Below are 22,787 nucleotides of genomic sequence, written 5' to 3'. Positions count from 1 at the left end.
TTTGGGTTGCAGTGGACTTATTTTCCGTTTTCAATTTTATCTCTTTACCCTGAAAATGTTCAATTCTTCAACGACCTCCGATCACGGCATTTTATCCTCCTGGTGGTGGGCTAACGGCTAACATTTTCAAAGTTATAAGTCAGAACGAGGTTAAAGTCGACTTCTAGGGTAAAGAAAATAACAAATGAACAGTAAAAATTTTGAAGCTATACGCTAACTTACTATTCAGGTTAACCGTGTCGTTTTTAATCACGTTGGCTTGAATCCTCCACCTCCGATTGAACCAAAGGGATGAAGTCCTTCTAAAAGAAAATAACCGAAAACGATTGCTTCGGCGAAGACGTGCACCATTGAACCGTCGTTATTAGAGGAGTCATGTGACGTTTGGTAGGTGTCGTACCGGCGCTCCTTATTCCATTTTTCCAAGAAATAGACAGTTATGGTTGGAAGTTGTAACACGTCTTAGTCGTCAAAGTTATTCTCACAAGAATGCCACGACATAAACCATTAGAAAGTATTAATAATGCCGCACTGCGTAATATTTGGTCATAAACTAATTAATTTTTTCTTTATTTTAAGCACGAACTGAATGGAGACAAATTTTAGGACAACCAGATAATTACATGGAAAGACTATGTACTATAGATTACTATGGTGGAAAGAGACGATTGACTGTGGAATTCAAAATGTGAGTTTTCGGATAAAACATATGCTTCTGGCGAATGATTTTGGCGAATTTTGTTTTTTTGTTCTATCGTGTTCTTCCTTTTTTTGTTCACTTGTTTTCCTATTTAAGCAACGGACTCAATAAGTTGGCCGGGCTAATGGCTAATTGCTAATGCTTTCGCACCAGTTTATAATCCCTGCTGACAGGGGACCATGTCCTCCTTGTCCAAGTGAAAAGTTTTTCAAAAAATAAAAAGTTAATGGTTCAAAACAATCCGACTATAAATTGTTAAGGAAGCTTCCACAACTTTACTTTTTTTATTGTTTCATTGTGTTTACATTGACATTTTCGTTTTTGTTTTATTTTTTCGTTTTCGTATGCTTTATGATAATGGATAAGTAACTTGGGTGAATTGTTCTGTTTTAGACCAAGTGGAAAAACATTCAGGAGACTTACGAAGCTAAAGATTTATTTAAAAGCGAAACCAGATCCCGCAGTAAAGATGAAATTATTTAATAATAGAAAGCAGTACGAAAAAACGACACAATTGGCAGATAGTAATCATGCAAAAAAGCTGGAGAAAATACCGAACGAAGATGGCGTCGTGCAACTAAATGTTGAGAAGGTTATGTGGGGCTCTATTATCCCTAAAAATGATAAGAAAATAAAAAATTGTTACCTTAACGTGAGCACGCAACAACAACTTGCCAAAAAATACCGCAACCTCAACCAATGACAACAGAGAAGGTAAATATATAGACATTTGTTAATGAACACATTTTGTTTACTCTAATAGGAAATTATCCTAATTATATTTTCTTCACCCTTAGTCAATACATGAAAGAACAAGGACAATAAATTTAAAAGTGTTTACCGATAGGAATACGAATTAAAAACCTGAAGATTATACAAGACAGGTGATTCAGTCTTTCCTTTTTTTATTCGTTAACCTCGTTGTAAGAATAATCTATTTAAGTTTAATTCGAAGAAATCTACAAATAAAAAATGTTCATCTCATTTCCGTTACGTATCATATTGATCGTTGCTTGTAATGACTTGAGACAGACGGGGGGGGGGGGCTTGTGTGACACTTGTGTATTAAGCACGGGTTAAATCGGCTTGTTACTAGCTTTTTAGGTGTGTCCAGACTGATCTTCTTGTGATCACACTAGGGGAGAACTGGGGGCCATCTCGGAGGGGGGGGGGGAATGTGACAAGCCATCTGAAGGAGGGGGAATATAACATAAGGAAACCGGTGCGTGGCCTAGACAATTCTGCCCTACCGATTTCGCCGTACCCCAAGAGTTGGAAAAATCGGTCCAAGAATTTGAAGATTTCTATCGTCTACAGTTTGACGGCCGGAAGCTTACATGGCTTTATCACTTGAGTTACGGAGAGCTGAAACTGAAATTAAAGAAAAAGCGTTACTTCATCACCATGGGAACCTCCGGTCGCACCCAGTGTGTTCGTGTTGGTGACTGCTTCTCCTCGAGTGTTCCAGTTCCTTATGGTGTTCCTCAAGGCTCCGTCAATGGTGCAATCCTTTTTATTCTACTGGTTTCTGCCCTTCCCGAACAAACCGCAACTGATGGCGTCATTATTGATCAGTATTCTGATGACATAAATGGTCGAATCACCTTCCAACTACACTCTAAAACCAACCACTCTGACCAACGGGCTGCTATCGCAAACCTTAGTCACTGGACTTGTCGCACTGATCGATGGCTTTTTGATCAACATGTCATCCTCAACCTTTCTAAGTGTCTTTTCTTCTACGCCGTCTCACCTCATCAAGACCACAAACTTGCCCCTCTACCGCTGGAAATGGGCTCCGGCATTCTTCAACCGTCTGCTGAAGTCAAACACCTTGGCGTCACTTTTGATTCTCATCTTTCGATGTCCTCCCACATTCGCAATATTTGTCGGTCCTCTTTCTTTCACTTGTGGCGTATTGGCAAAGTTCGGCGCTTTCTTGATCCTCTTACTACTAAGTGCCTTGTCCAGTCTCTTGTCCTCTCTCGAATTGACTATGCCTGTTCTCTCTTCGCTGGTCTTCCTGGCACTTTGCTCTCTAAGCTGCAGCGCGTGATAAATGCTTCCGCTCGTCTCATTCTTCGTGTGAGGAAGAGAGACAGCATTCGTTCCCATCTGCGCTCCCTTAACTGGCTCTGTGTCAACGACAGAATCACTTTTCGTATTGCCACCCTGACCTATCGCTGTTTAAATGGCTCCGCACCTACTTACCTGACTCGTATAATCATTCCTCTTGAAAACTCACGCAGCCTACGCTCATCTTCATCTGCTCTACTTCGCGTTCCTCGCACTCGCCATGTCAATCTTGGTGATCGATCTTTTGCAAAGGTCGCTCCTTCCATCTGGAACCGACTCCCTCTTGTTGTTCGTAATGCCACCACACTCCCCAAGTTTCGTTCTCTTTTATTCAAGCACCTTTTCGATTGATGTGTCTTATGCTTTTTCTGTGACTTTTAGCCTGACTGTACTTTCCGCGTCATTAGAACTTTATTTGGATAATGCGCGTTATAAATAAATCAAAATCAAATCAATCAAAATCACCTTCCAAATGGCCATGCTTCTTGAGTTTCAAAAGACCGATTCCTTGACTTGTGGAGAACTCATGGAAGCCACGAAGCTAAACTCGGATCAATTCCAAAAGACCGTTCAGTCATTGGTAAACTCAAAGCTTTTGGCAGTAACTGGTGACACTGTCGAAGTTTTCCAACCTCCTACAGTCATTTCCCTCAATATGGATTATGGCAACAGACGAACCAAGTTTCGTATTAACAACACTGTCAAGAAGGAGCAGACTGTCCAAGAAACCGAGACGACGCATTCTTCCGTAAACTTAGACAGGAATCTATACCTTCAGGTAAGAAATTTATGAATATTTTAGCGTAATACATTAGAGATCTGACTTTTCTTTTTATTGTGTTTCCCCAGGCTACAATCGTTCGAATCATGAAAGATAGGAAGATTCTTCTCCACAAAGACTTAATTCGGGAGGTGTCGAGTAACCTGGCCAAAACCCGTTTCGATCCTCCCATTATCTTGATAAAAAAGTGCATTGAGACACTGATTGAAAAGGAGTATCTGAAGCGGACCGAAAATTCAACGGCTGAATATAGCTATGTGGCGTAAAAAACGCAATCGCAATGTTAGTTCGCAATATCATGCTGTAATACTTTGGCGTTAAACCTTTGAAATTGTTGAAAAGAAAACAGCGTCGAGATGGTAAGGACTTAGGAATGTTGGGCCTTTTGGGTATTTCTCGTATTGTACATGGATTTCTGATTCCATTTGACGTTTGTCCTTCGTTTTTTTCCTGCTGTGTTCACTTACATATTTTCCTTGCACATTTCGAACGTCGTTTAAAGTGCAGTATTAGAAATACATGGCATACCAAATTTAGATGTTGGCAAAGTGTTCTCAACAGTTTAAATAATTTTAGTTTATCACGGGGGGCGAGTGGGGAGGGCTTAATTTTAATAGAATTTTTTTAAAACGGGAAATTTGCATCATTGGCATTCATTCGTGCTCTGTGCACGGCACTATCTATTAGCCATCGAATAGGAAACGTCTGATTCACCAACTTTTTTTTAAAAAAAGGTAAAAGCTTTTTAAGATATTTATCGTGATTTATTCTATTGTCAATCATGTGTCAATTAACATATTTACGTACACGACTGATAATAATACGGATTTGTTATTTCAGGTGAATAATAACTGTAAGACGAAGAATACGGATCAGGAACAGTGTTGGAGTGTTGGAGAGAAGTCGAATTGGTCAAAGAAGTTGGATAGAAAGGAGGAGAGTATTCCCAGTTGTTCCAGTAGTAGGAGGAATAGTCTTGTTGCTGTGGTTGCTGAGGTTGCTGATGCGTTCCATCCGAATTATTGTAGTTGGACTGGGGACTAACGACGTCTTGTGGACAGCTGGAAGGAAGCCATTCGGATTGAAGTGGAGACGACGATGATGATCCGGACGTAGAGTAGTTTATTGGTTCCATGGAGGCTGGAACTACCGGTTGATGAGAATAGAATCCAGGAGTTGGAAGGACTTGAGCGGAGTCGTAAGTATCTGCAAATTTAAAACAAAAGATGTAAGTTAAATCAATCCCATATTTCTTTTCGATCCAATATAAACTTATACCTTGTTGACGTTGACGAGAAACGTAAGGCGGTGATCGACGATGTTGCCGATTTGTTTCGCGAGTTGAAGTTGCGGTTCTTGAAGATCCAAGTTGGCGGTTACGTCGACGGCTATTCTGAAACCACCACTGATACAATCAAGAAAACAAATTAATTTCAGGTAAGTGAATTAAAAAGTAAAAATGAAAATGCCATACCGTAATCGATTTCTCAGAGACGCCAATCAACTGGGCAATGCGGCGACGACCTTCTCGATTGGGAAATGGATCTCTGGTGAACTCTGCTTCCAGTAGCTCCAGCTGGACCTCGTCGTAAAAGTGGCGCTGACGTCCTGACCCGGAAGAAGATTTCGAAGTGCGGAAACAACTGGATAATAATCTGCAAGTAAACAAAGTTAGATTAAATCATGTTCTTAGATACAAAGAATAAGAGTAGAGAAATTACAATTACCATAAGTATGCATAGTTAAGTTCAACGTTAACTACTTTAGCACTTCAAAATTAAATCGTAACTCAGAACTAGGAACAGACACGAACAGAAAACTGACCTTTGAGAAAGATGTGGAGTGAACAAAGTCCAAAGACAGAATGCGAAATTTCCAGGTTGGTTGGTTTTTTGGAGATGGGGATTGACGTTTCCAGGCCGGCAGGCCTATTTACGCCACTTGCACATGCGTTTTAGGGAGAATGCTGGGCACCGGCTTTAGGTTTTTGGTTTCTCTTGCTAGAAACCGAGTCGGGCTTTGATGCCTATGGCATTAAAGAAGTCCAAAACGGCTTTGAGAGTTACCTCGTCGTTGAAATTTAGCAGCTCTTGCAGTGTGGGAGTGTTTTCGCTCACTACGTTCATCATTTCTTCTCGCTTCTTTGCGTACGCCGGGCAGGCCAGCAGTACGTGTTCGACATTTTCTTTTTCTTCGGCATCGCAGTTGCTGCAGAGACCGGTCGGATGTTTTTTGCGTTTGAACAGACGATAGTTTAGCGGCAGCATGTCGAGGCGAATCTGCGATAAGAACACTTGCTCACTTCTTGACTGGCCGAACAGGGAGGCGATTCTTGACACGACTGGACTGTGTCTGTGGGTGAAACGTCCACATTCCATTTTCGGCTTGTCCCAGAGGCCTTGCCATTTGTTCAGGAGGAGGTCTTCAACGTTTTCACGGATGTCGTTTGTGTCTCTTCTGCAGCTGAGGCTGGGTTTTAGTTCCAGCCCATTTTTGGCAGCACGATCAGCTTGCTCGTTACCGGATATTCCACTGTGTCCTTTTACCCACGAAAAGCTGACAGTTGTGCCAGCTCTGGAGAGTGCTCGCCAGGTGTCCACGGTGCTTGTTTTGACACTGTTGTTTTCACTACTTGAGTTGAGTATCTGCAATGCCTTTTTTGAGTCTGTTAGGATAACAAAGCTCCCCAGTGTTGCGTGTGCTTCTGCCCACTTTACTGCCAGGTGTATTGCTACGAGTTCGCACTTTGCTGTCGCCAAACCGTCCACCAGACGCTTCTGTTCAACGATGACTTTTTCTGGTACCACAAAGGCAACAGCACATCGCCCGTCTTTTGATTTTGCTGCGTCTGTGTAAATGTGGACCACATTTTGCCATTTCAGGTCGTTTGGTGTGTACGTCGTAACTTCTGGAAGCAGAGCCTGCCATGGCGGGTGCTTGCTGATGGATAATTTCTCGGCTGATTTCGGATGATGGTCCAAGGTGTTTGTCACGGACTCGACTCTGGAGAGAAAACACTGCTTGGCGTTTTTGAACCACTCTTCTTTTTCTGCTAGCAGGTCAGACTTCACCTCGTAGCACCTTAAATAATGTTTGACGCTGGCGAGATTTCTCCTAAGGTGCAAGGGCATTTCGCCCGTCTCTCGTAGCAGGGCCTCTGTTGCAGTGTCCCTTGGCGCACCCACCACTGTTCTCAGCGCTTGTGCTTGGATTTTGTCCAGTTTTTTCTTTGCTGTGATAGAGGCGGACTCGATGAGTTCTCCTCCATAGTCGAGTTTTGAGCGGATCAGGGCCTGGTATATTTGTAGCATGGGCTTTGCGTGTGCGCCCCATTTCGTTCCAGAAATGAGGCGTAGTAAATTTAAAACTTTTGAGCACTTGCTGACGACGTCGTCTATTTGTTTGCACCAATTTAGTTTGCTGTCGAGTGTCATGCCCAGTAGTTTGATTGACTTTTGCACTTGGATGCTAGCTCCGTCTACTGTGATGCTCAGATTTTCGGGTATGTTCCGCTTGGAAAAAACTATTGCTCCGGTTTTTGCTGCCGAAACTAGGAAGCCCCATAGTCTGAGCTCGTCGATAACATCTTGTGTGTCCTTTTCTACTTTCTTTCTCAGGAAGTTTAAGTTTCGGTGCTTCTGCCAGATGAAAATGTCATCGGCGTACATTCCCGACATACAGGAGCGGCGTTTCTTGGCAATGTCGTTAATGAGGATAATGAATAATAACGGGCTGATGACACTTCCTTGTGGTGTGCCGTTTAGGCAGGAGAAGAGCTCGGACCGAGTTCCATTTAACGATACTTGTGCTGACCGACCGACCAAAAAGGAGGTAATCCACTTGAGCATGTTGCCTCTTATGCCGAGTTTTTTGAGCTTGTAAATTAGTCCTTTTATCCAGATCATGTCGTAGGCTTTTTCAAGATCGAGCGTGACTGCCATCACATATCCTTTGTTGTTTAGGGCTGATTGGACCGAGTTTTCGAGCCTCACTAAATTGTCCATAGTCCCTCTGTTTCGTCGGAAACCACTTTGATTTGGGGCGAGGAGGAGATTTTTCTCAAGGTACCAAGAGAGTCTGATCTTAATCATTCTCTCTAGGACCTTGCATGGCACCGGGGTAAGCGAGATCGGCCGGTATGACTCCGGTTTCGATGCAGTTTTGTTTGGCTTCAACAAGGGGATGATCAGCGAGTGCTTCCATCCTTTCTGTAGCGTGCCTTGTTTCCAGGACTCGTTGTACAGGGCCAGTAGCGTACGTAGTGCTGTATCCGGTAAGTGGCGTAGCATTGATAAAGATATTCGGTCGCATCCCACTGCTGTATCTTTTGCTTCTTTTAGGGCGGTCGTCAGCTCTTGCATTGAGAAATCTGCATTCATTTCCGCGTCTCCTATCCGTCCGTCCGGCTCGTCCGCTTCACCATCTTCCATGGACTGTTCGGAGATTCGGCGGTGTTGGAGAAAGGACTCTGAAAGGTTGGTGTCACTACTTACTGCTTTGTAGTGTTTTGCAAATAGGTTGGCTTTTGCTGATGACTCCGTAACACACGCCCCATTTTTGTCGAGTAGCACCGAGATCGGTTTTGTTTTGTTGTTTCGCCCCAGCATTTGGTTGGTTTTTTCCCAGAGATCACGGGACGTTGTGTTCTTGTTTATTGTGCTACAGTGAGCTCGCCAGTGCTCTTTCTTCGCGTTTCGCATCACCGATCGGCTTTTGTTACGTAAAGTGCTGTATATTTTGTAGTCGTCTGGATTTCTTGATGCGTTTGCTCTCACCCAGGCCTTTTCTTTTTCTTTGATGGTGTCTGCACACGCTGCATTCCACCATGGGACGCCCGGCTTGTGGTGACCTTGTCGCACGACTGGGATGTGGTTGCTGGCTGCTAGGATGATGGCGTGAGTCACATTGTCATTGAAAACATCAATATCGGTGGAGAAGAGGTCCATGTAGGATAAGTCTGCGCACGTTTGAGCAAAGCCGACCCAGTCAGCTTTTTTAAAATTCCACCTAGAGTTGTTGCTGCGCTCCACGGGGACCGGTATGGCGATGTTTGTCATTACTGGGTGGTGATCGCTGCCGAACGTTGATTCAGATACGACCGACCAACTACACTTTGTAGCAATATCTGGCGTTGTTATGGTCAAGTCTAGGACGGAGGATGCTCCTGAACTGGATCTGTACGTTATGTTCCCGTCGTTAAGTGCAACTAGCCCGTTTTCTTCGATGAAAGATACAAGACTGAGCCCTTTGTGGTCGTTTTTCTTTCCTCCCCACATTTCGTGGTGGCTGTTGAAGTCTCCGCACAGAAAAGGAGTGGAGTCTGGGGGTAAATCTCTGAGGATATTTTCAAAAACTTGCACATCGTTCTCCTGACTTGAGTGGTAGATATTGCAAATGGAGATGCTTTTTCCGTCGGTGAAAACCTCTACTGCGACTACTTCTAGTGTGGATGGCGGCAGATCAATCTGTCTGAAGGGGGTGCCGATGGCGACAAAAGTCGCTACTCCTCCTCCAATCCTGTCTCTTCTGTCCGCTCTGATGTGATTGAAGCCGTCAATTTCGAACTCTTTAGACTCGTCTAGCCACGTCTCTTGAATGCAAATAATATTTGGAGGGGATGTCATTTCAGATAAAAACTTTACGAACTCGGTTCCGTTTGAGTTAAGGGACCTTGCATTCCATTGGAGTATCCGGATTTGAGTCTTGGGGTTGTTAAAAGAGAAAGCTGTAGATCTGGTCATCATGTGGCGTCTTTTGACTGGCTGGTTTGTACACTGGCGGTGCTAACTGCAACGGGGTCGTCTTCTTTCTTTCTTTTGTTCTTTTTTTTCTTTTTGTTCTTTTTCTTCTTTTCTGGTGTTTTTTGGATTCCTGTAGTGAAGGGAGCAGTTGTAATTTCCTCTTCCTCGACATCGTCGCTGTCGCTGCTTTGGTCGTCTTTGCTGCTGTCGCTGTTGTCACTGCTTTCGTGTGTCAACAGAGCTTTGGCTGCTCCGGCGAGGGTTCTTAGGTGTTGGTTGTTGGTGCATGCACTCAGGATGTCCATGAATTGCGCCATTATCTTCATGAAGGCTTCCAGCTTTTTTTCTGCGCTGGACAATTTATCTTTTCTCCCTCTTTGCTGTGCCACCTCTTGGAGGGGCTCGGTTGTTTGTGCATTTTTGTCTGGTGATTCGTCGGAGGAGCCTGCGTTTTTCGGTTCCGAGGTTTTTTCTTTTTGTGTATCGCTCTGATCCGTTGCTTTTGCTGCCGCGGCATATGATTGACCACTTCTTACTTTGGCCACTGCTGCAGATCGAGGGATGTTTTCCACAACTGCTATTCTGATGACAGCCTTTGCTTCTTTCCACTGGGGGCAGCCACGGAAAGCTGCACTATGGGGGCCCTTGCAGTTTGGGCACTTCCAGTGCTCTCTCGTTACCGTGCAGTCTTTGGTGAGGTGCACTCCTCCGCATCTTGCACACCGTTGCTTTCCTCCGCATTCCTTGGCAATGTGTCCCGGCCGGCGACATTTGTAGCACTGGGTAGGCTCTGGGATGTATTGGAATACCCGGTGTATACTGTTCAGTATTTTAACCGAGTCAGGTAACTCCGCAGCTTCAAACGTGACAATAACGCTGCTTGGAGACTTGTATGGGCCCCCGGGTCGGCTTTCTATGCGCGCTGCGTTTACAATTTTGACGACGTTGCCCTGGTTGACTGCACTTGCTTCTTCCAGGAACTCCTCCTTAGTAATGAGGTGATGCACTCCATGTACTACACCTTTGCACGTTTTTTGTACCACCGATATGGTCCATGATCCCATGGTTTGGATGGCCATCACCTCTAGTAGCTCAGCTGCGCCCGTTGCGACAACGGTTAACGAGCCACCCGGGTTTATCTTCCAGCTGGAGACTGAGCCCTTGCTTACTTGCTCGCTAAGGCGCTTATTGATTAGAATCGGGCTCACCTTCTTTAGATCTACGATCATGTCGTTTTCTTTTGCTACAAGGCGGGTTTCGAATGAGGTTGTCATTCTGTTGGCCGGTGGCTGTTTGAATTGTTGGCTTGACTCCGTGGTCGCTTCTGACCTACGGGGAGGAATTGGTGGTGGTTTGCCTCTTGAGGGGAGAGAAGATGATTCTGTTTCTCCTGCCGGGCTTGGGGTTTCGATGTCTTTTCTGCCTCGCTTGTTGGACGGTTCTCCTTTTTTTCCTCTTTGCACAATGGTAAAACCCTTGTCTCGAAGCCACTTATCGGCAGCTGCCTTGCGGCGCCTCCTTTGCTCTTCTTTCTCAGCTTCCGTAGTGGCCTCCTGTTCTTCCGTACGCGATTCCCCAAAGAAATCTTCTTCCATCGAATCGGGTTCCGGCTCTTCTGCGATCCCCTGCTCGTTGAGCAACAACGGGGCCAGGGACGCCCGAGCGCTAGCGGCGGCCGCCTTTGCAGCCCTGATCTCCTCTTCATTCATGTCACCTGCTACCGTCAGGTGGCAGTGACAGTGGAAGTGGGGGGTGGGTTTTTGATTTCACTGGGGAAAAAAGTCAAAAACAAACACGAGAAATTAAGACTTGATGCCACCCTTTATTGTCCCAACTTGTGGAACTACAAGAGAAAGCACACTTTGTTTCTTAGATGAGCACTATAATTACACACTGATCGAAATTTGTTACACTATATTTCTCAAAATTATTACGAGCTACGAGACACAGGTGTACACCTATCGATAGCAGACGACTCCTTCGATGCGAAATTTCCACCTTTTCGATTTCTTTTTTATTGAGGAAACATTTTTTTAGACAGTTGACCTCCTTTCCTATTGGTCGATCGAGTAGAAATTCTTGGCAAACATTCCTGCCGCCACATCCGCGCGTGGCAGGATTATCCTTTTCTTTCAAACTGTGGCGGCAGAGGATTAGGAGATTATGACTTGGGTTATGTAATGGTGCGGAGTGGCGTTCTGTTTGACGAGATTATCGATTTCTCGATTGGGATAATCCATCGTGGATTATCTTGTCGGAATCCCCCATACATTTGCTGCCAAAACCTTGTCCATGTGAGCTGCGATCGCCAAACGGCTCCTCTTCCCTTGTGTTTTTAATGGATGTCATCTAAATTATTTTTTGAAGTACATAATGTTCGATCGTCGATCATGTTTATATTTTATGGATAATTTGCGCAATAGTTCTTCTTTTCCGACACTTATTGCAATATTTCATGACCGATTTGGCCCAGTTTTTTAAATCTATTTAACTTTGGGTCGAAAATTTTCCAAATTCTTTTTAAACAATATCCCATTCCTACTTTATCACTGTATCACTAACCTAATAACACATTAGTCGAGGGTTTTATTTACTTTAATTTTATTTTTCGCAGGTATTTAAAGCCATCTGCAAAAATGATCAGTTATTTGAGGCATTGCCGTTAATATCAGTCTTCGGCTTTTTATTGGATCTGTAAGAGTATACTCGAGTTGCCTTGTATTGAAATAAGAATTTCCGATGAAGAATATTGGTCAATCACCGCCTTGTTTGAACATTTTTATTTCTCTTCCAGTTGTTTTCTTACTCTAGCGGAATCTCCTTCCTGTAGAGAGATTTAAATCCATTATTAATCCGTTGAAGCGTTGAAGCTGATCCGGCGGAAGTACTCAATCGTCATTGCTGTCCAGGATCAACAGCTTATTGAAGGATTCAGGTATTTGACCTTACGCAGTTTCTTCTTTTCTTTGCCGGTATCAGTTAATCCAAAATATCTAGGCATTTCGATGTTGAACTTATCAAATGGCCCAACATTGAAATTGGTTTGTTAAACGACAAGTAATTATTATAACTGTATTTGCGAGGAGTATTTTGAGGCAAAGGAATGTTTCAAACCTTCTATTTTATATTTTAAAAAATCAAAGCCTTTGTTACATAATGTGTTGTTGTACTGAATTTTAAAAAAAATTCAAATAAACGAAAGATTTAACTTGCGTGAAACAATAGCGTTTCGACAGCGCATCTAAAGCGTTGACTGCTGCACATTCTATACAGATAACATAACCAGAGACATTTCGTATCAAATTAACGTGGGGTAAACAAAAATACACAAGACACAAAATCACGATAAAATTGTTAGTGACGATGAAGATTTCTTTAAAAGCAAGATTATAAATACAATTTCGACAATCGACAGCAATATAATACGAAAAATCAGAACATTAGCCTAATGTTTAATTACCTCGTCAGTCTGTCACAAATACCAAACTTGTAGTAATCGCCGTATTTATGAAGTTCATCAGTAAATTCTGTTGATTCAAAAGAAATGGAACTTCAACTAATATGATTTAATAAGTTGAATTTAAAAATCGCGCGAATAAGATGAGTCCCTTTATTCACCATATGTCTGACATTTCTGTTTCGGCGCGGATGTCTGATGTTCGCGATAGCATAAATATTTAAAAAAGACATACGTACATCTGACAGTTTTACCAAGTATAAGGTGGATGGATGGGTTATTTGTTTTTTTTTGGCACGCTGGTCGCCATCGCGTTTCGTGCTGTTCGGTTTGATTCGCGCACTGATTGGACCCTTTAACTTCACGCACTCATTAGTAAGTCAAAGTGTTGATGAGGGATGACGTGAAACTGACATGTCGCCACGTCACGAGGTTGCTGAGTCATAGAACTATAACAATTGTAAATTGCGATAGAAACCAAACAACAAACCAGTTTTCACCTGTTGTTTCACTCGAAATCTAATTTTGTTTCTTAATTTTGTACGAAAGCGCCTACGCAGTACAGCAAGAAGTTTGGTGGTTTTCAGCCGAGTGCTGAAGCCGAATGACACTGTTATTTCCGAATGTTGGGTCTTATGGAGGACAAGGATTATTGCACCACCACCAGAAATATTGCGCTGAATTATTCACGGCCGCGGAAGTCGCCACCCAAGTTGCACCGTAAGTGTCGTGATTAGTCCGGAAAAGCTACTACATCAGGTAGAGACTTGTGTGAAACTGCCTCCGTCGAAATACAAAAAAACTCTCCAACTGCTGTAATAAGATATTTCTGTAACATTACATCTTTTATTATGTCACGGGAAAAAACCAAAAAGAAATGGACAGAATGGGTTTCACATCTTTTTGATTGGCTTTCATCAGGTCAAGAGACTTGGGGAGTTGCTGGTGTACAAGAGCATGGCGGAACATCGTGGGTTCGTGGCGAATGCAAATTGACCTTTGGAAAAGAACTGGATTATTCACAAGTTTGGAGTTTCGGCGTCGCTAAACACTTTCCTCATTTATCCACAATTAATAAAGGGTACATTACGTCATTCTGAAAGGGTTATGACAAATTTCTCACCGATCCGACACTTTAACAGGCTCCAAACGATGCGTGAAACGGGACTCTATTCTCGAATTACCAAGCGGTATTTGAAGCCGATCGACAAGTGTTTGGCGAGGGAGACCTACCGACCGAAGAAAAGCCAATTGACTCTTTACGACATGACCAGTTCTTTTATTATCCTCGGCCTAGGTGGCGGCTTTTCTTTCCTGGTCTTTCTATTGGAACTGTTGGTATCATCTCGTTTCTTCAGGACGAAAACCGAGACGAAAACACCCGCTGCTCCGGAACCATCAGTTTCCACGGTGTAGTAACTGTGTAGTAACTGGTTAATATTGTAACCTATATTATTAGTTAGAAAATGTCTTATTTTATCCTAAGATAAAAGTCGCCATCGTTTTGGAATAGAAAACAGAAAACTATGGAATGAGATTATTTTATTGATCAAAGAATTTCAGTAATTCACCTTTTTATGCAATACATTCACAATCGATATGTATACTCTGGTCTGTTGGCTAGTCCAGTCAAGGCGTATAGATAGTTGCCTACAGGCAAATAGCTAAACGGGACGAAATTCAATGATCAATTTACAGTTTTGTGATGGCACGTCAGATGTGCCACATGCTGACAATAAGTGAAATTAAGTGAAACACATCAAATGGGGACGTGATAAAATTCTGCCGTCTAGCATTTTTTGATGCTCATTGAAAACTTCATAAGAACCCTAGTAAACCAATGTTTTAATGTCTTATTTATGGAGTCCTATCCTATATCTGTACAGATAGGGTGACGACGTCGTCACCTCAATTCAAGTTGAATTGAATTCAAATTGATTCGAATTAATTCTAGCCCTGCTCCAACTTTCCACCAAATTGTTCCAAACTTCCATTTCCTTCCTAGTTCCCAAGGGGTCCGCAACTCAAATTTACTACAATAAAAAAGGTAAAAAAGCAAAAAAAAGTGAAAAAAGGAAAAAAAAAGGAAATTTACTTTACGTGCTAAAAGAAGGGCGCGCGCGAACGAACCCCCCCTCCTCCCCATCCCCTCCCTACCCTTTTATTTTCGCTTGAAGGAAAGCCTATCTCACAAGTAAAAAAGGAAAAATAAAGTAAGGAAAAAGTAAAAAAAATAAAAAGTAAATTTGAGTTGCGGACCCCTTGCTAGTTCCAAAGTCCAAACTTCAAAATTCCAATTTTTTCCAATACCATGAAAGAGCCATAGATCCCAATCATGAAATAGGTTATTTTTTAAATATATTTTTTATTTCACCCCATTTCGCGAACATTTTTTTAGTTTTTGCCTGTTTTTGCGGTTTTTTATTTGTTTATTCAATTTCATTTTTTTATCTAGTATTTTTTTTTAAGATTTGGCACCCTCGCAATGATTTTTCTAAACCCAAATGCCCAAATAAATCATTTATCAGTAGTTAAATTTCTAAACCGATCGAATGTTCGTCCGTTTCGTACTTTGAAATTTGAACGTACACATTAAACAGGCATTGTGTATTTCAGGTCGAAAAATAGATTCAGATTTAAAAAAATGAGTCTTCTTTCTTTGCCTAACGAAGTTTTAATATGTTACATATTTTCACTGGATACTATTTCCATATCTGACTTGCAAAGTCTTATGGTTTCATGTCGGCCTTTATACAATATTATTCGAGAATCAGATGAGCTATGGAGGCTCAAGTTCATTCAAAGGTGATAAAACTAATAATGTTTTTGCTTTCTTTTTACAATTAAAAACTGTTGCACAGGTGGGGCAATTTTCTTTCGCAGACTCCCAATTGCTATGAAAATGTTTGGTTTGAGTGGACAACTATGAGATTAAAGAAAGCAAAAGAAGTTCAAAAAGCTGTTCAAAACATGTCCTCTGTAGCTTATCCATTGGGTCAATCTCCCCTCATTGTGATCAACAAGTTGATTGCGGAGTCATATCCCATTCCCATTTCTGAATATGTCCAGAATGAACTTGAAGAAATCATCTATGACAAGAAAATGTGACTATCAATTAATTCATGTAGAAATTTAAACATAACCAATATTTGATTTTCTTTAGAAGACAAAATAAAACCACACTTCACTATGCCAAAGATGTATTAGTCAAAGTGAGGATGTCTATACTGGACAAAAAGTGGAGAGATTTTATGGCCCAACCAGAATCTCGAAAGTCTCTGTTTGAGGGAGTTGCACTTCTTTCACAGTGGTCAACATTGGGACATGGAAAAGGACAAACTTGTTTGAAAGACCTGGAAAGCTCAGTTGAAAAAATAACTGATAGAGTGAAACAACTGCTGGAATTGGAAGTGGGAAAAGTATCATGTGCTAGCACTGATGATCCAAAGAAGAAAAATCTTAAAATTTTGGATTCCATAAACCAAGTTATGTTCAATGAATTGGGTTTTAAAAAATTTCCAGATTTTTATACTGATCGCAGACTCTATAGTAATTTTCAACAGGTATGCCTTCCAACTTTATCAATTTGGCTAAAATGCAATGCTGATCGTTATTTATTTATATTTTTCGTTCGTTCTCCATACTTTGAAGGCGTTTGAAAGAAAGGAAGGTTGTCCAGCAGTTTTGTGTGCCATCTATCAGGAAGTGGCTTGGAAAATGGGCATTCTTTGTGAGGCGGTTTATTGTAACAAGAATGATAGAGAAAATAATCTCCCGAATTTCATTATTATGAACCGTCCTCTTCTTCTTCTTAGATGGAAGGATTCAGCCGGGTAACAGCATAAACTATTGCTATACAGTTTAACATTGTAAGATTCTTTGGTTTCCTTTCGTTAGGTCAGAGGACGATAGTATTTATATTGACGTCTTTCGTGGAGGGTATTTAAACCAGTCAAGTTTGTATCCATCCCTCAGAGAACAACCAGCAGTGTCAGTCGACTCGGTTTTGTTTAGAATGCAAGAAGTTTTAACGTATTTTAGAAGGCACCAATATGATGAAATATATGGGCTGGAAAGGATGAGAGACAATTTGTCATTCTATGTACGATTGGGGTGCTCCATGTCGCCCCAAGACCCAAACAGAATCACGCGCTACGCAGAACACTGTATCCGTTTGGGCATCCAATTAGACGATGCAATCCAACTACTTCAAGTATGATATCCACCTATTGTATAAACAAATTCATACGATTAATTCTTGTTGTTTATTTGTAGAATTATTTTCAGTCTCCAGAATTTAAACCTTTTATTGGTTATTATTCTCGGAGTCCATCGAAAATGTTAGAGGAATGTATCAGTAAGCTCAACGAACAAAAAGCTGAAATCGCTGCAGCGGTGAGGTTATATCTTGAAAATGCAAAGTTTTCCCTTTCATTATTGTTTTGTCTTTTTCAGAAAACTGTTCATCATCGGCCGTCCTCGTTAAAATTTTCAGTTGGTCTCGTTGTGATTTGCAATTACAAAAAATGGGGAAGAAACTGTAGGAAGCCTTGCGTTATTGTGTCTTGGAATGTGAAGTTTCAAGAATCGAATGAATGGAAATCCAAGGCGACAAGCTATTCCTTTAGTAATAATTCGGACGAAGAAAGCCAAGATCAGCCGCACTATCATATCTTGATGGTTGATAGTGATGAATCTAACCCCCATTTTCAATTAAACGTTCCTGAAGGTAACCAATTATGCGTTTCTGGACCACTAAGATTTAGTATTAAATAACCATCCAAATATCTTTTTTTGTTTTGTTTTCTTAAAGAAACCTTGGAGCTCCTTCCTGCGGCTGTTCCCATCGAGCATGATAAAATTTGGGTTCATTTTGAGAGATTCGACGGCCGTAGGTACTTGCCGAATGCGGAGAAAAGAGCCCAGTTTCCCGAGGATGAAGCAGTCACCTTATCATTGATTGGATAACTCAAACTGGTCAATATTTCTTTCTTTTTTTTAATGGGTTTTACGGACTGTTCACTTTTATTTCTTGATTTTTTTCTCTTATAACTTGGAAGCTTCTTTTTGTTGTGAAAGTTGAACGTCGTCGGCTTGAAAGTTCCGTAAAACTTAAATTCCGTTAAATTAAACTTTTTGTGTCGAAGAACTCCGAAAAGTTGCTTCATTAATTATCCATATTGATTTGATTCTATTATTGCACATTGCTTAAACACATAGCCAGTATTAGATATTTTATTTATTATATATTTCGTTAGAATTTGTTGCCAAATAGTTTCATTTTAGCTCTGCTTCATGAAGCAGAGCTAAATTACTTTTGAATTCCAGTCATTTAGAAGACAAAGAAACACTAATCGAATAGATTCCCATAATGAAAATAAGAGTCTTTACCCCTAATCACGATTAGCTGAGGAAAACCTGTATAGTGTATAGTGGTGGCCTAGTTTTTAGTATCTTTTAGTATTTACATTTCTCCTAGCTTCAACCATAACATGGTTTTATTCGAATATATACTAAAAAGCTCTAGTTTTGCGTAAATTATGAATAATGGTAAAAGATTAAACAATTTTGCACATGACCAATCATATTTAACTGATAGTCACATGTAAGTAGGAAATCAACTTTTAATTTTGGTTTAAGAACATTTTTATATTATATCTAAAAAATAAAGAACTTTCTTTGCGATTAGAAAATAGCATTCGTATTTTCTAAATTATAAAGTTGCATTAATTTTGGGGGATATGTTTTTACAAAACTACCGTAATTGCGGAACAAATTCATTATCAATAAATGCTATTGTAATCACTTGACTAGCGTCTGCACTGACACTGGGCATGGGTGATCGATTGGGTCCGCCGTAATATCCAAACTAATCTAGAGCTGCTTTCACCCCGGCCACTCCGAAACGCCGGGTCACCTTGAAATGATTAATATTTTTAAACAACTATTATTATTTCAGCTATTTGAAAATACATACCTACAATAAATGGTGAGGAAGTTTAAGGTCTTGTAGGATGAAGGTCTTTCCGATCGGTTATGCATGAAAGAAGAGGAGAATCCATACTCTAAAGCCCAAATTAAAATCCAGTTAACTTTTATTCATAATAATGTGAGAATAGGGCCTAGCCTATGCTCGTAAAAATTCAAAATGACTATTTTCTTAAATTCGGAAAATGAAAAACAAACGAACAGAGGAGTGAAAGGAACGCACTTGGCATTGATTAAGAGTTACTACCTACTTATTCGGAAACTCGTTCGCCCTAGTTGGTGATAAAATTGCAGCCGTTTCGGGATGAAAAATAAAATAAAATTTTGTCTTTTCGTTCGTGGTAACGATTGAGATTGACCGAAACCATAAATGTTTTGCACTAAAAGAATGGCGTTACGCCGTTACCGATGAGAAGCGATAGCTAACACATTATAGGAAAATTAACGTTTTCTGTTCTACTATCGAAAAATAATTTCCCGATACCATTCAAGAGGATGAATGGACTTGTGAAATTGAAAAGAATATAGTCGACACCAACTCCAGTTATGTATTTTCAAGTTAAGAGTCGAAAATTTTTGGAAGTTAAAAAGAACAAAAAAGTACCTAAAAGTGAAAATCCAACATGAAATGGTTTTCAGGTTCCGCCGAAACGAAAGGTGGCAAAATCACCCGTAGCTGATACCCATTTGTCTGAGTTGTGTTTTTTTTTCTTATTGTGACAGACAGAATGAAACCGAATAAATCACGTGAGTTGACTATTCTGGTTGTGCTGAGATTTACTGGAGTGTGGGTCAAGATTAGAATGTGCGTGCGCCGCTGAATGAAATCGCATTAGTTACATTGAATTTTTATTATTCAATATTTTTACTATCGCCTTTTTCTAACCTGTTTCGTTCAATCTAAGCTTTTCGTACACAAAGATTTTTAAATAACAAGTTAAGCCTTTACTTGTACAAGTTTGAAAGTCCATTCCCGAAATGCAAATTTTGATAAATCGAAGTAAAACTATATACTTGTAGACATCCCCTATCCTTCCTCATTTCCCATGCAGGAACATGGGAGATAAAGATAGATCAAACATGCAGTTCAACTCTTTGCTTCTGTTTGAACGTTCTACGATAGATAACGCTGTGTGAATAATTTCGCTTTATTCTTGCAACAGTGTATGATATAACCGCTCGATTACAATAAAGCCTCGAAAGTGCTATTCAAGGAATTTCGACAACAAGGACGATTCAAGGATCGATCTTACTATTTAAGTAAATTCCAATTCTCTCCAAAAAATATCGCCAACGTTTACATAATCTGAGCTTTAGAATCGAAATTTTGCATGCATTAACAGTTGCACCGGTTTACATACTATCACAGTTGAGAAATCTTCTCTAAAATTTCGAAATTGAAATGGGATTGAATTTGCAATGGGCGCGGCCGTCCTTGCCATTGTGTGTGATAGTAACGACTAAAAAAAGAAAAACCGGGACAGACGTAGACTGACGGCCTTTTACTAAGCGATTTAGATAGATGAAATGGGAGTACCGGCCAGTATAAAAAGTCCAGCGATTGTCCCTCCACAGCACCATTCTTAGGAACAAACAATCGAAGCAACATGAAGCTGGTAACTAATCCACCCAATAAATTGAATTATTTTTACAGAAAAGTTAAACTTCGTTTTTATTCAGTTTATCGTCGCTGCTCTCTTGGCCGTTGCTGTCGCCGCTCCTTCCGGCTACCCATCCAACTACAAAGATTCCAGTTCCATGACGTCTCCCAGCTACGGTTCTTCCGGCTACAACAAGGACAGCAGATATGGTGGAATCACCATCACCAGCCAACACGACGTCCGCAATCTCGACGGAAGCAGCAAATGGGGGTAAGTCCTTATTCTCTTTAAATTAAGTTATTAAGAGAAATAATAATAAAAATTAATTTTGTTAATTTTGCAGATACTCTGGATCGGACTACACGACCCACGAGGAATCGCAGGTGCAGAAGAAGATGCAAGGCGTCGCCTACGATTCTTATGGCAAAGCCACTTACGACGACGTTTATGGCAACACCAACGCTGGATCCTCTTACTGGGTCTCCCCCGAAGGCGAAAAATTCACTCTGACCTGGACCGCCGATGAAAACGGATTCCAACCAAGAGGCGACCACTTGCCCGTCGCTCCCGTCCACGTCTACGAACTCCCAGTTGCCCCTGCCCTTCCTTACTACCGTACTGGAGCAGGCAGCACGAGTTACAATACCTATTAAATTCTTCATGACGTTCCGTGTGTTATCCTTAGCTGCACGACCTGTACCATGACAAAGTTTGATTAAATTAATAAAGTATTTTCCAAATTTTTTGGGGGGATTTCGCTTTCTATGGTCACAGGTCACCGTCACAGGTTGTCAGAAAAAAGCTGAACAAGTTAAAGTTAATGCTTCATGAAGCGATGAGCTAGCCAACAAATGGATTTTTTTCTTCTGATATATTCTATTCTATACTGATATACTGTTTTTATTTATACGCGCATTAGTCACTGTTAAATATTACTATTGCCCTCTTCTGTCCTTTGCCCTCACTTCAATTTAAGCAGAAGAAAAATACTTCTTTTTAATAATGTCAGAAATTTGTTAGCTACGAAACTTTTCCTCTGGAGCAATCAACTCTGGTACTTAGCAATAGCAAACAATCAAACAAATGAATAGGCGAAACAATATTTCTTAGTTAATGAAATTTATTGAAATCAACTGACAGAACAGTGACAACTACTATCAAAAGTAAAACAAAAAAAAACAAACACTGACACAATAATCACATTGGAATGTTCTTAATGACGCTGAATGAAGGACTGAAGGACTGGTGGAATCTTCTCCTCGTCGAATGGAATTCCACTTTGGCGTAAGACTTGAGAAGCCAAACAACGAAGAGGCAGTGGCAGAGCGCAGCCGATGAGGAATTGGAGGTTAAGATCGGGATTCCCCTGACTGGTGATTTGGCTGTGCCATTCCTGAAAGAGCATCAAGGGTGTCGACCTGCTTCCGTCCGTCTGGTCAATGTGGGCTCCGTATTCCAGCAGCAGACGAGATTGAGCGAGGTTGCCACGATTCATGGCCAGCAAGTGGAGAGGAGTCGCTCCGTGCGAGTCGGCCGCATTAGGATCGGCTCCAAGTCGAAGGATCAACCGGGTCACAGACAGCGTCAATTCCTCGGATGGACCGTCGTCATTAACGTCGCGATAATCTCTAATTAGCTCAAAGTTCTCGTCGTCACTTTCGTCCGAAGACATCTCTCTTTTATCGCCACAGCTGTCACACGACGGATATCCGCTCACGTCACTGTCGTCACTGCAAACACTGGTGATGACAAAATCATCTTCATCTTCCAACGTAGAAATGTCACAGTCAGCTTGGCTCCCGCCAACAGCAGGGCTGTCAATCAAGTCGTCATCAACCGAGTCCTTAATCCTTATTGATGTCCGGTAAATCATTCCCAGTGTCGCTGCTGCTGTCAAATTCGCTATAATCCATGTCGCATGTTTCATACCGGTCTCTATTGCTACTGCCCATGTCGTCGTCAGTCACGTCCGATTCGCTCCCGGAGTCGCTGTCTAAACTAAACTCGTTACTAAACATTTAAAATCTTTTTAAGATGTTGAGTGAAAGACAAAGTTAAAATTTTAAAAAAGAAAAAAAAAAGATTTTCAAAATCTTTTTGATTTGTTTGCGGTCTGATTTTAAAAATATCGATATTTTTAAAAATAATTTTAAAAATAATTTTTAAAATGATCACCGCAATTTGATTTTAACGGATTTTAAAAATATTTTCAGTATTTTCCATCAAATAGATGTGAGCCGAATAGGCCGTACCGTGCCATACTCCGTCAGCCCAAAAAATCATTCCCCGAGTTTTAGTCGTATTTTGTTTACCCGTCAGCCCGCCGTAAGCCCAAAAAATCATTCCCCGACTCCCCGTCCCTGAGTCCATTCCCCGAGTTTTAGTCTTTTTTTGTTTACCCGTCACTCCGTTTGAAAACACTAAAGCTCGGGGAAAATTGCTA

The 22,787-nt window shown here is 41.1% G+C and overlaps 2 protein-coding genes across 3 annotated transcripts; both read left to right on the top strand.

Annotated features, from left to right (window-relative positions):
• The first annotated feature begins 15,275 nt into the window (after positions 1–15,275).
• LOC124193237 (F-box only protein 21-like) lies at positions 15,276–17,904 on the top strand. Of its 2 annotated transcripts, XM_046586966.1 has the most exons (9): positions 15,276–15,560; positions 15,617–15,859; positions 15,919–16,318; positions 16,407–16,588; positions 16,653–16,968; positions 17,031–17,150; positions 17,211–17,484; positions 17,569–17,732; positions 17,806–17,904. In XM_046586966.1, exons 1-8 carry the CDS (start codon positions 15,400–15,402, stop codon positions 17,721–17,723), a joined length of 1,851 nt encoding a protein of 616 aa, XP_046442922.1. In that variant the 5' UTR covers positions 15,276–15,399; the 3' UTR covers positions 17,724–17,732; positions 17,806–17,904. The 2 variants fall into 2 exon arrangements, with proteins under 2 accessions (XP_046442922.1, XP_046442921.1); XM_046586965.1 differs by having other exon boundaries at positions 17,569–17,904.
• A 2,343-nt stretch (positions 17,905–20,247) lies between these two features.
• Positions 20,248–21,088, top strand: LOC124193236 (endocuticle structural glycoprotein ABD-4-like). The gene is made up of 3 exons (XM_046586964.1): positions 20,248–20,359; positions 20,424–20,614; positions 20,688–21,088. The coding sequence occupies exons 1-3, from the start codon at positions 20,351–20,353 to the stop codon at positions 20,995–20,997; spliced, it is 510 nt and encodes a 169-aa protein (XP_046442920.1). The 5' UTR covers positions 20,248–20,350; the 3' UTR covers positions 20,998–21,088.
• The last annotated feature ends 1,699 nt before the right edge of the window (positions 21,089–22,787 follow it).

The sequence above is a fragment of the Daphnia pulex genome, chromosome 4 (assembly GCF_021134715.1).
Source record: "Daphnia pulex isolate KAP4 chromosome 4, ASM2113471v1".
Classification (NCBI taxonomy): domain Eukaryota; kingdom Metazoa; phylum Arthropoda; class Branchiopoda; order Diplostraca; family Daphniidae; genus Daphnia; species Daphnia pulex.
The sequence above is the reverse complement of the archived record's forward strand: the minus strand, read 5'-3'. Positions and strand labels throughout refer to the sequence as shown.

Excerpts from the sequence above, each read along its gene's own strand:
- LOC124193237 (XM_046586966.1), top strand. The coding sequence starts at position 15,400 with ATGAGTCTTCTTTCTTTGCCTAACGAAGTTTTAATATGTTACATATTT. Across the intron at positions 15,860-15,918 it reads ATCATCTATGACAAGAAAAT|AAGACAAAATAAAACCACAC; the intron begins GTGACTATCAAT and ends GATTTTCTTTAG. Across the intron at positions 17,485-17,568 it reads TCAATTAAACGTTCCTGAAG|AAACCTTGGAGCTCCTTCCT; the intron begins GTAACCAATTAT and ends GTTTTCTTAAAG.
- LOC124193236 (XM_046586964.1), top strand. Across the intron at positions 20,615-20,687 it reads GACGGAAGCAGCAAATGGGG|ATACTCTGGATCGGACTACA; the intron begins GTAAGTCCTTAT and ends TTAATTTTGCAG.